At 40.4% G+C, this 15,578-nt stretch overlaps 1 protein-coding gene across 1 annotated transcript in view; it reads right to left on the bottom strand.

Moving 5' to 3' along the window:
• Window positions 1-529: 529 nt before the first annotated feature.
• The window catches only part of LOC123800347 (cytochrome P450 2C41-like), a 28,756-nt gene continuing 13,707 nt past the window's right edge, over window positions 530-15,578 (bottom strand). Inside the window, exons 5-9 of the mRNA XM_087862886.1 lie at window positions 14,983-15,159; window positions 9,367-9,508; window positions 9,022-9,209; window positions 3,174-3,315; window positions 530-1,093 (exon numbers count right to left, since the gene is read on the bottom strand). Of these exons, the coding sequence (XP_087719012.1) occupies window positions 912-1,093; window positions 3,174-3,315; window positions 9,022-9,209; window positions 9,367-9,508; window positions 14,983-15,159 (831 nt within the window). The 3' untranslated portion in view covers window positions 530-911. The remainder of the gene's footprint in view (window positions 1,094-3,173; window positions 3,316-9,021; window positions 9,210-9,366; window positions 9,509-14,982; window positions 15,160-15,578) is intronic.

Here is a 15,578-nt window from a genome sequence, read left to right on the forward strand (position 1 = left end):
TATGTTAATACTTGACTCTAAGTTTGAAACAAACTCATACGAACAGGTCAAATCTTTGGTGTTCAAAGTGACACCAAAGCAGAGACATGAATTGTAACAGAGATTATTCCTCCCCCCCCCCAATCACTGAAATTCTCACTGACACCCCGCTCCTGGACACAACTTATCTCATCTGCAAATCCAAACCTCAAGTAACTGTAGGTGTCACTGAGCCAAGAGGGCTTTCCTGCCCTCTCCCCCTTTGCCCCTCCGTGGTGCGGCGTCTTCGGACACTATTTTCTTCCATTTCTTATCTGTATTATGCACAAAAGAAGGAAAGCCTAAGAACCGGCTCAGCAAATAATAATGCTTCCCATCTACAACATGCAGAGGACAAATGGCCGTGTGGTAGCTTACACCAATCATTGGTTTTGTATCACAGTGATAACATAGTAACAGCTCAATATGAGGTAAGTATGTGTGGTGGCAAACACAAGTGTTACAGAGTATAAAGAACAGCACAGCACATGTGTAATGAAGTTCTGGAAACTTTGCTTTTTTTTTTTTTAAGATTTTATTTATTTGAGAGAGTGAGCGAGAATGACAGTGAAAATGAACTCGAGCCACAGAGGAGCAGAGGGAGAGGCAGAAGCAGACTCCCCACTGAGAAGGGAGCCCAAAGTGGGGCCCGGTCACGGGACTCCAGGATCATGAACTGAGCCACAGGCAGACGCTCAACCGACTGAGCCACGCAGGCGCCCCTGGAAACTTTCCTTTAATGGAGGTTGGATGTTCACTGGGTATGGAGGGAATGGGGAACTAGGAGAAGAGGTCAGAGAAAGCATCCCCAGCAGGGACAAGAGGTGAATGATGCCCCAGACGAGGAGGAGCTACAGAGAACTGCTGGCAGCAGGCGGATGGTCTGTCCTTCCTCACATGGGAATGAAGCAGAGCCGGTAGGGAGGTGGCACATGGCCAAACCCACTGGCAATTGGGGTGGTATCGATGTCCTTTAGGTCGACCAGAGATTTCAGAGTAAATTTCTGTAAAATGTTGGTCAGGAATAAAAACAGCTCCATACGGGCCAGTCCTTCTCCCACACACAATCGTTTTCCTGAAAATAACAAACAGAAGGGACCTGTTGCTTGAACAGTATGTTTGGAACTGCCACAAGAACTATGTCACAAGAAGTATCTGACGAATGACTGAACTGATGGAGGGCTGGAAGGAAGGTTAGACGGACAGATGAATGCTTGCTATTCTCCTAGTGTCTTCACGACAATCCTTCATTCAACAAGTATCTATTGAGTAGCAGGCCTACATCAAGCACGTCATTATGTATTTCCACATGACAACTGCTCTGTTCCCTGTCTGACAGTCCCTATCTCTCTTTCCATCCTCCACACACTCTATTCTCGGTTCTAGCCATACCCACTCTTCAGCAATCTCCAACACACCGTGACATCTCCAGTTTTACCTCATGCTGTTCCCTTCGGTTAAGAGGCACGTCTCTTATACTTCTTTCAGGACCTATGTCTTACGTCATTTCCTCTCTATAATCCCTGTGATCCCCTCGGGCCGGAGAATCGTGCCCTCTCTGGGTTTCCTCAATTAAAACATACATAGATAAATGAATAGATCGAGAAATAAACATAGATAGATAAGCAAAAACTCTTCGATTAAAACACAGATAGATCCTCACCATGAATCATAATTTTCTGTTTACTATTTTTCTACCATGCTAAAATGTGCATTCCTAGTAAGGAAGGCTCAGTCCTTGACATCTTGGTATATACAGTACAAGACACAAAGCTGGCATCAGAAGCCATCAGATAAATGAAGGTGACTCCATGGCCAGAGACCCAGCACACACTATAGATGTGGAGACCCAATATCCAAGATACCTGATCTTGCGTGGAGGATAATCAGGTGCCTTGGAATCACTGCAGGGCATTCTGCCACTTTCCCAAGATTTCCTTGATGCCATGGTTAGTTGGCTGGTTCTGATCTCCTCAATCGATAGAAACGTCCTGCTCCTGTGGTCCCCCTTGTAAAAGGGCGGCATCTTCTCTTCTTTCCCTCGCTCCCTGTCCCCTGTGAGGCAGCTCAAATTCCCTTTCTGCTGTGGTAGAATGTTGCTTATTCCAGTTGATGCCTCACTGTGGAGCAGGAGTGAACAGGAAGGAGCCAGCTTCCTCTTCTGCTCTCCCGAGCGGCCTGGGCTTTCTTCTCCCATAACACTAGTCTTACTAGATTATAATCATCTGTTTACTAATCTGCTTCCCTAACTAGAGTATGAGCCTCTTTGGTGTCTATGCTGTGCTTGTGGATACTTGTCACCCTAGAGCTCACTCTGGGGAGTAAGGGATATCACAGAGAAGATACTTTTTTAAAAAAAAAAAAAGATGGGATTTATTTATTTGAGAGAGAGTATAAGTGGGGGCGGGGGGAGCGGAAGGGGGCAGAGGGACAAGGAGATTCCCACTGAGTGGGAAGCCCAAACAAGGCTTAATCCCAGGACCCTTAGATTAGGACCTGAGCCAAAGTCAGACACCTAACTGGCTGAGCCACCCTGGCACCCCACATAGAAGATACTTAACTCAGAGGTGCCTGGGTGGCTCACTCGGTTACGCATCTGGCTTCAGCTCTGGTCATGATCCCATCAGGGTCCTGGGATGGAGTCTACATCAGGCGCCCTGCTCAGTGGGAATCTGCTTGTCCCTTTGTCCCCTTCCCCCATGCTCAACAGGGAGACTGCTTCTCCTTTTCCCTCTGCCCTCCCCCTGCTTCTGCTTCTCTCTCTCTCTCTTTCAAATAAATAATTGTTTAAAACAGATACTTAACTCAAAATTGAGGAGTTATATACCTTTCTCATGGCCAGGGAGTAAAGTCTAAATGAGTTTCATCTGCTGCTAAGAGGAGATCTTGGTAGCTCAGTGATATATCTAGAGGCAGAATTTAATGAACCTATACTCTAGCTTCCTTACTTTGGAAGAACTCCGTCACCCATGCAACGTTCCAATAATGACGATGTATGCTGAGTGCGGCAAAGTACATGGGCATTGGGAGTGATGTTTCTGGTCATGGACAAAGAACAATTCTACTCATCCCAGAGCAGGCACCATGTAAGTTTTAACTGATCCCCCCAAAATATTTCGTCCCCTTCAGCACCTAAGGGATTTAATTTTTATTACCTGCGGAGAAGGGCATGAAGTAGTCACTCTTCTTAAAGTTGCCGCTATCATCCAGGAAGTGGGCAGGGTCAAATGTCTCCGGGTTGGGGAATTCTTTGCCATCATGTAGCACAGAAGTCAGTGATGTTAATACTCTTGTGCCCTGGAATGGACAGATGAAGATAAACTGGGTTATAAAGAAGTTGTAGAGCTGGAAGAAATGTGGCAAATCACTCAGTTCAATCTTTTGATCTATACGTGAGTAATCCCAGGTCCAAAGAAGGGCAAGGGCATTTCCACCCAGACAGACTAAGTAATAAACAAGGATGAGATTCAGGACAGTGCTAGTCAGGATGCTAACATGGCCCCCAATAGGGTCTGAAACACTGACCCCTTGGTTACTTGGGTGCGACTCCTCTGAATCCTCTCCTCTGATCACAATGTTTGGACACTTGTGTCTGTCTCACTCTCTGCTCTATTTCATCACTTCGATGTTCATCCATCTCATGTGGGTTATGGCACAGCAGGAGTCTGCTTGAGATTCTGTCTCTCCTCTCCCTCTGCCCCTCTGCCCACTCACACACTCTCTCTAAAATAAATAAATCAAATCTTTTAAAAAATAGAACAATAAAAATATGGAGGAACTCTTTGTTAGAGATGAGTCCTAGCTACACACACACACACACACACACACACACATACACACACACACACATACACACAAAGTAATTTTTCAAGAATTCAAGTAAAGATCATTAATTAGGGGCGCCTGGGTGGCTCAGTGGTTAAGCATCTGCCTTCAGCTCAGGGCGTGATCTCGGCATTCTGGGATCGAGCCCCACATCAGGCTCCTCCGCTGGAAGCCTGCTTCTTCCTCTCCTACTCCCCCTGCTTGTGTTCCCTCTCTCGCTGGCTGTCTCTATCTCTGTCAAATGAATAAATAAAATCTTTAGAAAAAAAAAAGATCATTAATTAATATTAAAACGGTTGGATCAATTATTTGGAAAACAGGTATTTACAAGGTCTTAGAGTACCATGTCAGAGATTGTTTTTTATTAATTACCTATGAAAAATGCAGCCCCAGCAAGAGAGAATTATGGCAGATACGTCCTTCACAAGTTAGTATCTTGGCATCAGCAATAACGGTATAAATTGATATTACCTGTCTCCAGACAAAACATGATGTAGTGGGACATACACACCTCACCTACGTAATTTTCTTCCCCAAAACACAGAACTGGAATCTAATCTCAAAACAAAAACAAAAACAAAAACCACACTAAACCAGACTGAGGAATATTCTGCATGACAACTGTCCTGCACTCTTCAAAACTGCCAGTGTATTGAAATGAAACAAATAAAGGAAAAGGAACTGTTCTTTATAAAAGGGGCCTAAAGGGACAGATAATCAAATCCTATACTTATTCCTTGACTAGCTACTAGATGCTCCCCCAAGAAACCTATAATAGACTTTAGCATAATTGAAAAAATGTAATTATAGGCTACATATCAGATAAAATTATTGTATAGATGATAATTCCTTGAGTGTGAATGCTGTTATTGCTGTGCAGGAAGCCCTCGTTCCTGGAAGACACATACTGAAGTATTTAGGAGTAAGGTAGATTGATGGACATAGATAGATATGCACCTAAAATATAGATGTATACACATTTTCATATATATTATTTATATATACATAAATCATTACATAGTCATTTGTGTGTGTGTGTGTGTGTGTTTAAAGGCTATGTAGATTTTTTACATTTTAAATTAAAAATTGGAAGGAAATTCCATCCTCTAAGTTTATCGTATTTAAGGTCTATACTTCGGTTTTCAAAATCATTGCCTTATATATTTTAAGACAAGTGATATGTGAGAATGTTCCTTTAAGATTTAAAAAGCTAGTAGGTTTTCAATAAATGATGCTGGGACAACTGGATATCCATAACAACAACAACAAAAAGTACAATTACTACTTCACGCTATAAGTAAAAACGAACATTAAATGGATCACAGACCTAAATAGAAAAGTGAAGACGATAAAACTTACAGAAGAGGACATAAGGGCAAATATTTGGGAAGTTACGTTGGCAGCAAGTTTTTCAGATAGGACACAAAACACAAGTCAAAAGAGAAATAATTGATAAATTGGACTCCATCAAAACTCAAAACTTCTGCTCTTTGGAAGACATTTTTTGAAAACTAAAGAAAGGAAAAAAAAATCCCAACAGATTGAGAGTGAATGCTAACAACACCTACATATGATACAAGACTTGCATGCAAAATATAAAAAGGATTGCAATAATTAAATAAGGAAAACGACCCAATAAAAGATAGGAATATAATTTCAGCAAACATTCTACCAAAGAATATGAATATATGAATAATCAATCAGCACATGAAAAGAAGTGAACCGTCATTATCCATCCAGAAAATAGAAGTAAAACAAAATGTGATAACACTGTACAACCCCTTATAGTATCTAAAAGGTAAGAAGACCAACCATGGCAAGTGGTGGAGGGGGCCTAGAGCAACTGGAACTCTCATACGTTGCTAGTGGGAACGTAAAAAGGCTCAGCCACATTTAGAAAACAGTTCAACGGTTTTTTAGAAACAGTTCAGCAAAGTCCCCCTCCTGAGCATTTATCCAAAAGAAAAGCAAAATTTATGTCCACACTAAAATCTGTATGCAAATGTTCACAGCACCTTTATTCAAATGGCGCCAAACTGGAAACAACCCAAATATCCAACAATCGCTGAATGGGTAAACAATTTGTGGCACTCGATATCATGAAAACTACTCATCAAAACGAGGAACAAACTAATGATACATGTGATAACAAACATAAATCTTCAACACATTCTGCCACATAAGAAAGATAAGGGCTTATACTGATTACAAATTATAGTACTTTAATGTCACATGCCATCATATGGCATTCCTTAAAAGGCAAAACCACAGAACCAAAAGCAGATCAACGGTTACCAAGGGTTGAAATTGGGGGAGGTGGATTGACTGTAAAAGGAGAATAGGGGAAATTTTTGAGATGATACAAATGTTTCATATCTTCGTTGTAGTGGTATTTACCTGACTTCACATATTGATCAAACCTCACTAGAATATGAGTTTTCTTTGGTATAACTTATCGTTTCTATATATTGTCTCTGTTCCTTTCTCATCTATGTTACTTTTGGGCTCTCTCTTGGTGTGAAGGATCCCTTCTCATATTTAATATTTCTCACAGGGCTGGTTTACTGGTCACACATTCTTTCAGCTTCTGTTTGTCGTGGAAGCTTTTTATGTCTCCTTCTATTTTGAATGACATCCTTGCTGGATGAAGTTTTCTAGGCTGCATATTCCTCTAATTTAGCACCCCGAATGTATCATGCCAGTCCTTTCTGGCCTGTCAGGTCTCTGTGGATAGGTCTGCTCCCAGTCTAATGTTTCTACCATTGTACATTATGGATCTCTTGTCCCGAGCTGCTTTCAGGATTTACTCTCTGTCTCTGAGATTTGCAAGTTTCACTATCATATGTTGGGCTGTAGACCTATTTTTAATGATTTTGAGGGGGGGGGGGTTTGTGCTTCCCAGACTTGAATGCCTGTTTCCTTCCCCAGATTTGGGAAGTTCTCTGCTATAAATTGCTCCAATATACCTTCTGCCTCTCTCTCTCTCTCTCTCTCTCCCTTTCCTTTTCTTCTGGGATCCCAATTATTCTACTTTGGCTTCGATTTATGGTGTCACTTATCTCTCGAATTCTCCCCTCAGGATCCAATAGCTGTTTATCTCTCTTATTCTCAGCTGCTTCATTCTCCATTATTTTGTCTTCTATATCACGAATTCTCTCGTCTGCTTCAGTTATCCTAGCAGTTAGAGCCTCTATTTTTTCAGTGCATCTCATTAATAGCATTTTTTATTTCAACTTGATTAGATTTTAGTTCTTTCATTTCTCTAGAAAGGGTTCTCTAGTGTCTTCTATGCTTTTTTCAAGCCCAGATAGTACCTTTCTACTCATCATTCTGAACTCTAGTTCCAACATCTTACTTAAGTCCATACTGATTAGGTCCCTGGCACTCACTACTGCCTCTTGTTCTCTTCTTTGAGGTAAGTTTTTCTGTCTTGTCATTCTTGCAGAAAGTGGTCGCTTTTCTATTTCTAGAGTTGCAGCTATTCTTTTAGCTCTCCGGATGAGTTCACAGGTGTTCAGAATGATTTCATAGCTGGTTAGCTGAAGTCCTGAGACCAGACGAAACTGAGGTGTCCTACTCCTATGCCATCTTGAACTATCTCTTCCTAAAGCTGTTTTCTCAACCATTTCAAAGTTATATATAGGAGGACCACTTTAGCCTCTTGGTTTTCTACTTCAGCCCATAAAATAGAAACATTTGTGTTCTTGAAAGATTAAGTACATGATCCTTCATCTGAAACCCCTTGGGCCTAACATGTGTTTTCAAATGCAGAATAGTTTGACTTGTTAGAAAGATATTATGATGTAGACACCAAAAATTTTAAAATACTCCCAATAATGTGGTATCATATAATCAAACACATTGATATTTCTTTCTTTTCTTTTTAGATTTTAAGTAATCTCTACATGCAACATGGGGCTTACATTTACAACCCCGAGATAAAGGGTTGCATGCTCTACTGACCAAGACAGCCAGGACCCCCCACGTTGATATTTCTTTAGTAAAATATGAATACTCACACAAAGTAGCATCAATAAGGAATATAAATAGATTTATGTCAGTTCAAGTAGTTTTGGTCACCAAATGAAATTGCAGCCAACTTTATTTTTAATTTTCTGAATTTTTAGCACTGCAGAATTAAGGATGGGTTTTTTGTTTTTTTTTAAGATTTTATTTATTTGATAGAGAGAGAGAGTGAGAGAGGGAACACAAGCAGAGGGAGTGGGAGAGGGAGAAGCGGTTTCCCTGCTGAGCAGGGAGCCTCACATAGGGTCGATCCTAGGACCATGGACCATGACCTGAGCCGAAGGCAGACGCTTAGTGATGAGCCACCCAGGCACCCGAAAGGGTGGTTTTAAGATAACGTTTTAAGTATTACAGAAAAAAAAACTTAGATCAGTCCTCTACAATAGACTGGCCTTGAGTGATCCATGGTTACAAGAAAGATTTAAATTAGAGCTAATTGTAAGTATATAAAATTTAAAGTTTAAATATTAATTATGAAAACAAAAATTAAGCCAGATCACAGAACTGGGTACGTGGGAATTATAAATCCAGAAATTATTAACAATGAATAGTAAATTTGGAAAGGTTGCTAGATACAAGATCGTCAAAATAATAAAATCAATATATTTCAATATACCAAAAAAGTAGAAAAGGCATTTATAAACTTATACAATTTATAATAACATCAAATATATCACTTATCTAGGAAAACCCTAAAAGATGTATAAGCCTCTGCACTGAAAATAATATCAGAAAAATTAAAGAAAGCCCAAATAAATTGGGAGAATATACCATATCCATGAATTGAAAGATTCAACATTTCAACATGTAAATTCTTTCCAAATTAATTTACTTTCACCCCAATACAAACCAATGTGAAGTGCTTTGGATAATCATCAAACTGATACTAACATTTATTTGGATATGTAAATAGCTAAGAGTAGCCAAAACAATTTTAAAGAAATAGAACAAATTTGGGAGACTTACACGACCAGATATCAAAACCTGTCATAAAAATTTATAGCCTCAAACTGGAAACAGCACAAAATCCATTAAGCTGTCACATGTATGATTTTTCCATTCTCTCACCCGAATGGGTAGAGACTGAAACCATACTGTGAATATGAGAACTTCAAGAGCACTGAAGTCAGCTGTAGGAGAAACACATCTTACCTTGGGGATGACATAGTTTCTGAATTTGATGTCACGGGTCACTGCATGAGGCAGGTTGTTTGGGATAAGGTCAATGTACCTCTGGATCTCATGCAATACTGCATTCGTGTAGGGCATGCGGCTCCTGTCCTGCATGCAAGGGCTCTGGTGTCTGCCAATTACACGCTCAATCTCTTCCTGGACTTTAGCTGATAAAACACAAACGACTCTGATGACAAAAGACACAAATGCATATACATTTGCATGCAAAATCAGGTGATATGCACACTTCGAAGGTATTCCGGCATCATTATAAACATCAGTTCTACGCCCAGAAGTACACCCTGCGCGCCATGCTGGCCATACCTGTGACTTCTGGGTGCTTCAGCAGGAGCAGGAGACCGTATCGTAGCGTGGTGCTTGTTGTCTCTGTCCCAGCTCCAAACAAATCAAATGCAGAGCTTAACAAGTTTTCAAAATTAAACTCCAACTGCTTGTTGTACTTTTCCTAGAAATTATTTGATGTAGTTATTTGCTGGTTTGCCAGCATATGTAATTACAATAAATCTAAAATAACACGTTGTATAAAGTTAAGCAAATGTAGAAACTGGAGAGCGCAGTGTGAAAATAACAACTGTATGGTATGGCAAATTGTATGGATTAGTTGACCCAATCACCATTTCCTATTCCTTTATCCCCTGCTTGCCTACAAATTCCATTTCGTAGCCTCTTTTGCAGCTACACTGGCCAAGCAACCTATTTCTTACCAATGGCCTACATTGTTTTACTAAATATTTTATTTCATTTATGTGTGAGAGAGAAAGAGTGAGAGAGCGAGCACATGAGTGGGACGGGGAGGGGTGGAGGAAAGGGCAAAGGGTGAGGGAGAAGCAGACTTCCCACTGAGCAGGAAGCCCGATGTCAGGCTCGATCCAGGACCCTGGAATCATGACCTGAGCCGAAGGCAGCCACTTAACCGACTAAGCCACCCAGGCACCCCTAATGGCCTATCGATGTCTCTTTCTTTCCTTCCTCTATCTATACAGATATGTTAGTGGAGGCAGCGGAGACATCATCTTGAAACATGATGAACATGAAGCCTACACGGTAAGTATGCTAAAGAAAAATGGAAGGCACCTGGGTCCATGATACTTCAGGGCTACTGTACAAGTCCTAGACTGCCCAACATGAGATTCTCTGTACCTGAGATAAATAAACCCATTCATTCTCTAAAACATTGTTAATTAGGTTTTCTCTTGTTGGTTGGCAAACACAATCTTAACTCATAGAAATGAGTAAGAGCCGTATCTCAAAAAATGGTATAAGCCTGGATCGAGATTTTGCAATTCTCTTCTTCTGTTATAGAATTTATGTGGACTCTATATTGCCTAAAAACTCATTATGAAGTTGAAAATGTGCAAAAGCTAACATGGCAGCACATTTTAGAACAGACAAAAGGGGGGCCAACCCCTATTGTATTCCAGACGTAAGGCAGGTGGCAATTTGGTTTAGGAAACAAGTACAGGAATTAATGGAGATGAACAAATAGAAGAAATATTACATACATGAAGACAGAAAACTTGGGCATTAACTGCCCATAAGGAATGAAGCAGAGTATAGGAGGCAGATGCTGAGAATAAGAGACTGACTGAATAGAGATCTCATAAACTTTACCTGGGGAGAATAAAAGCACCTCACAAGGACAACTAAAGTTGGTAAAGATGACGGTGACACAAAATTGAAAGAAAACAACAATGGAGCCATTGGAAATACTGACTCTGGTGGTCACTAAAATACAATACAAAAAAAAAAAATATCTTCCCTCCAGTTCTCTCGGCCAACATTAATTTAACAAGGTTCTAACAATCCACAAGCGACCTGTGACATGCCTAACATGTCACCAACTCCATTAAGACAGGCTTAACCTCAACACCTATACTTGCTAGACCCATCATTGTCACACACTTTTCTAAACGTTCCAACCCAAAACTACTCTAAAGCCAGGAAAAAAGTAGGACACTTACAAACCATTATTAGCATTTCCATCTGTTGAAGAGAATTTGAAGTATCAGTGCTTACATACACAGAGATTATCAATTTTAGCCATTTTATGCCTAAGTTTTCTTCTAAGAGTTTTATAGTTTTAGCACTTACATTTAGGTCTTTGATCCACCGCAGTTCCTCCCAAGGTTAAATATAAAGTTATCATATGACCCAGTAATTCTACCACCACGGATATATACCCAGCAGAAATTAAAACATAGGTACACACAAACACTTGCACACAAATGTCCATAGAAGCATTATTCATAAGAGTCAAAAGCCCAGGGGCACCTGGGTGGCTCACTTGGTTAAGCATCTGCCTTCCGTTCAGATCATGATCCCAGGTGGTGGGATCGAGCCCGGCACTGGGCTCCCTGCTTCTCCCTCTCCCTCTTCCCCTGGCTTGTGCTCTCTTGTTTTCTCTAATAAATAAATAAAATCCTAAAAAAGACAAAACACTAAAAAACATCCAAAACCCCAGAAACAATCAAAATGTCCATCAACCAAGGAGTGGATATATAAAATTATGGTATATGCACTCTGGAATATCATTCAAGCATGTAAAGGAGTAAAGTGAAAGAAGCTAGAACAAAAGACCATATACCATATAATTCCATTAATATGAAACATCCAGAATAGCCATCTATAGAGACAGAAAGTAGAGTAGTGATGCCTGAAGCTGGAAGGGTTTGGGGACAGGAAGATGACTACTCAAGCATATGGGGCTTCTTTTGAGGGTGATGAAAATGTTTGGTATTGAATGTGGTAGTGGTTGCACAACTCTGAAAATACACAATTGCTGAATTATATTTGAAATGTGGGAAGGGTATGGCATGTGAATTATACTCAGTAAAGATATTAACAAGAAAAAAGGGATAATAAGCTAGAATCTAAATACAATAATGAAGTCCAGAGGAACAATGCAGCTTTTAAATATAGTATTAAGGAAATTCCATTAATCGAAATGTCAGAGCCCAGGATCAGTGCAGAGGGTTTCGAGCATTAAGGAAATCCCTCAAAATATGAGCAAAATACAAAAACATTAATATAGGTGCCTTCTTCTGGGAAGGTGTCCATACTTTGTGAGTGTTTCAATAAAACTTCATTTATAAAAACAGGTGATCTATGCCAGTCTTTGTTCTAAATAAAACTGGGAGGGGAACAGGGCTGACAAACCTCCACATTTTTTAATATTATATAAAAACAACAAAAGTGGGAGCGCTATGAAGTTAAAAAAACCATCTTAAACCACACAACTCCCTCTAAAAGTTGCAGAAAACTAATTTTACATAAAAATAAACAGAAAATTAGTAAGGTAAAGTCTCATAAGAGTTTTTCTTAAAAGAAAAGAAAAAGAGAGGTGTCTGTGTGGATCAGTCGGTTAAAGCGTCTGCCTTCAGCTCTGGTCATGATGTCAGTCTCCTGGGATCAAGCCCTCATCTGGCTCCCTGCTCACTAGGGAGTCTGCTACTACTTCTGCCACTTACCCCACACGTGCTCTCTCTCTTTCTCTCTCTCTCAAATAAATAAATAGAATCCTTACAAAAAAGGAAAAATAATATTTTGCCCACAGAACAGTTCAAATTGTAACCTACTATTCTTTTTTTTTTTTAAATAAACTCTACACCCAATGTGGGGCTCGAATTCTTGGCCCTGAGATCAAGAGGTGCATGCTTGGGACGACTGGGTGGCTCAGTCACTTAAGTGTCTGCCTTCGGCACAGGTCATGTTCCCGCGCTCCTGTGAATGGGTTCCACATCGGGCTCCTTGCTCAGTGGGGAGCCTGCTTCTCCCTCTGCCTGCCTCTCCCCTACTTCTGCACTCTCTCTTTCTGATGAATAAATAAAATCTTAAGGAAAAAAAAAGTTGCATGATCTAGGTGTCCATACTTTTATTTTTATTTTTTATAATAATATTTTTTATTATATTATGTTAGTCACCATACAGTACATCCCTGGTTTTTGATGTAAAGTTCGATGATTCATTACTTGCGTATAACACCCAGTGCACCATGCAATACGTGCCCTCCTTACTACCCATCAAAAGCCTAACACATTCCCCCACACCCCTCTCCTCTGAAGCCCTCTGTTTCTCAGAGTCCACAGTCTCTCATGCTTCATTCCCCCTTCTGATTACCCCCCTTTCTTTATCCCTTTATTCTCCAACCAATCTTCCCCGTTCTTATGTTCCACAGATGAGAGAAACCATATGATAATTGTCTTTCTCTGCTTGCCTTATTTCACTTAGCATTATCTCCTCCAGTGTCGCCCATGTTGCAGCTCCCTCGCCCTTCCGTTTATCTTCCGGTATCTGTGTGCAGATTCACGGCTCCCCACTTTGTACCTCAACACTCAGCGCTGGAGATGTTCATTTGTAGAGATCCAGATGTACCAGATCAGGCTGATTCCGTGGGTGTTCAGGCTGGTCTGGTACCTACCCAGCTCGACTCATGGGACCAGCTGAAAAAGGGGACTCCTACTCCTCCACCATCTTAACTCCTCCCCCTAGGTGTCCATACTTTTAATCAGATTCTCAAATCAGCTGATCACCAGAAAGATAAAAATCATTGCCCTAACAGCAGAGAAAGTAGAGGTTCATCTTCCAGTTTTGTCAAACCATTCCACCACCTTCTTCACTTCATTCCACCTAGAATACGTGATTTGAGCAGTCCACCTAAAATCCAGGGACAATTCTTTGACAATCACCTTCATCAGCATCTTCGACTCCTTGCCATCTCAGCCTACTCACTGGTTTCTCATTTCTGCCCAGAGCTACAAAGTGATTGCATAAAGTAATGGTGGCCTCGGGTGAAGGAATTCCCTTCTCTAGAATTAGCTCTTTACATTGCATTTTGGATTCTGCCTCTCTCCAGTTCAAGGAGGACGTTGCATCTATACAAGTGTCCTTGTGGCATCTACATTACTTCTGGCACACGATTTCCAGCTTGACCCTATCACTCAGCAAATTCACGATTCAGATTTACTACCTGAATCTTTCACTCTTTGATTCAATTTCTCAAATACGATATCTGTTTTTATTATTAAAATTCCCCATAGAGTCGCTACTTATCCTCTCCACCAACTAAAACCTGTCTCTATACATCTCTGAGATGTGACGAGATGGACAATTTGATTTTATTTCAGGATCCTCTGTATTTCCATGGTCCAGACTTTCATCAAACCAAAGTCAAGAAATGAAAAATCTCACAGTTGGTCCTTGGCTCCCATTCTTATCATACAGATCATTCTACAGGACTCCCAGGATAATTTTCCCCAATAGCTATTTGCATTCCACTCTTGTTCTAGCTCATACATCTACCTGATCAAATCAAAACGTTTCATGCCAACATTCAGGTTTACAGATACTTGACAGACACCAACATCCAACTCTACGTCTGTCCAAATCCATTTTTGGTTCCACTCAGTGAGGATTTCCCTTTCCCATCCATCTAATCTCTTTGCCAACACGCACTTCAGAACCTCTCATCACACCATTTACCAATCTGAAATTCCCGCCCCGATTCCTTACTGCAAATATTTGAAGATCTACATCAACCCTCAGGACAAGCAGGAAGCCCAGCTAGGTTAAACCCTTCCTTCTTACTCTCCCACACGCTGTGACATGATCACATATACCTTCATTTTATGGCTCAATATGTTGTAATTTCTAACTGGTTTGTGTTTTATCTCCCCTAAAGTGTACATTCTCTCTCTCTTCAGGTAGAAACTTATCCAATAGGTTCCACGTATTCTAGTTATTTAACAATTCAATCTTAGATTGAATGATGCTCCATGATGCTCAATCCAGATCCATGCATACATTAAGTACCTAAACTTCTTCACTGATGATTTAAACGTCCTCATAAGTACAGAACAAAAAAAGTCAGTGAACAAAAAAAGAGCAAGCAAACAAATAACAGTTCTATCGTTGACATTTTACCTGTCCCATTTTCATCAGGAAATAATCAATGAAGTCCCGAGGATTGTTAACGTCCAAGGATTCTTGGTGTTCTTTTATTTTCTCCAAAACATATTTTTTTATACAATCAGAATTTCTTAATATTGTATGATGACTTCCTGGGAGATAGTCAATGAGAGCAGGGAAGCTATTGTAGACCTAAAGATTAAAAAATGTATATCAAATTTTAAAAAATTAATGAAGACATATATAAAATATGGCAAGCCCTGGTTAAAAATTAAGATGAAGAGGGGTCGTCTGGGTGGCACAGCGGTTAAGCGTCTGCCTTCGGCTCAGGGCGTGATCCTGGCATTATGGGATCGAGCCCCACATCAGGCTCCTCTGCTATGAGCCTGCTTCTTCCTCTCCCACTCCCCCTGCTTGTGTTCCCTCTCTCGCTGGCTGTCTCTATCTCTGTCGAATAAATAAATAAAATCTTTTTTAAAAAAAAATTAAGATGAAGAAAAAATGGTCTCTGTCTTCTGGGGGAGCATTTTATACTGTGGGTATGAAGTAATTCTCTATGCTCACAGAGATATGTGAGGGAGAAAACTCTGACTAGATGATGAAACATGACA

The sequence above is a fragment of the Ursus americanus genome, chromosome 6 (assembly GCF_024610735.1).
Source record: "Ursus americanus isolate L20-20 chromosome 6, mUrsAme1.1.p, whole genome shotgun sequence".
NCBI lineage: Eukaryota > Metazoa > Chordata > Mammalia > Carnivora > Ursidae > Ursus > Ursus americanus.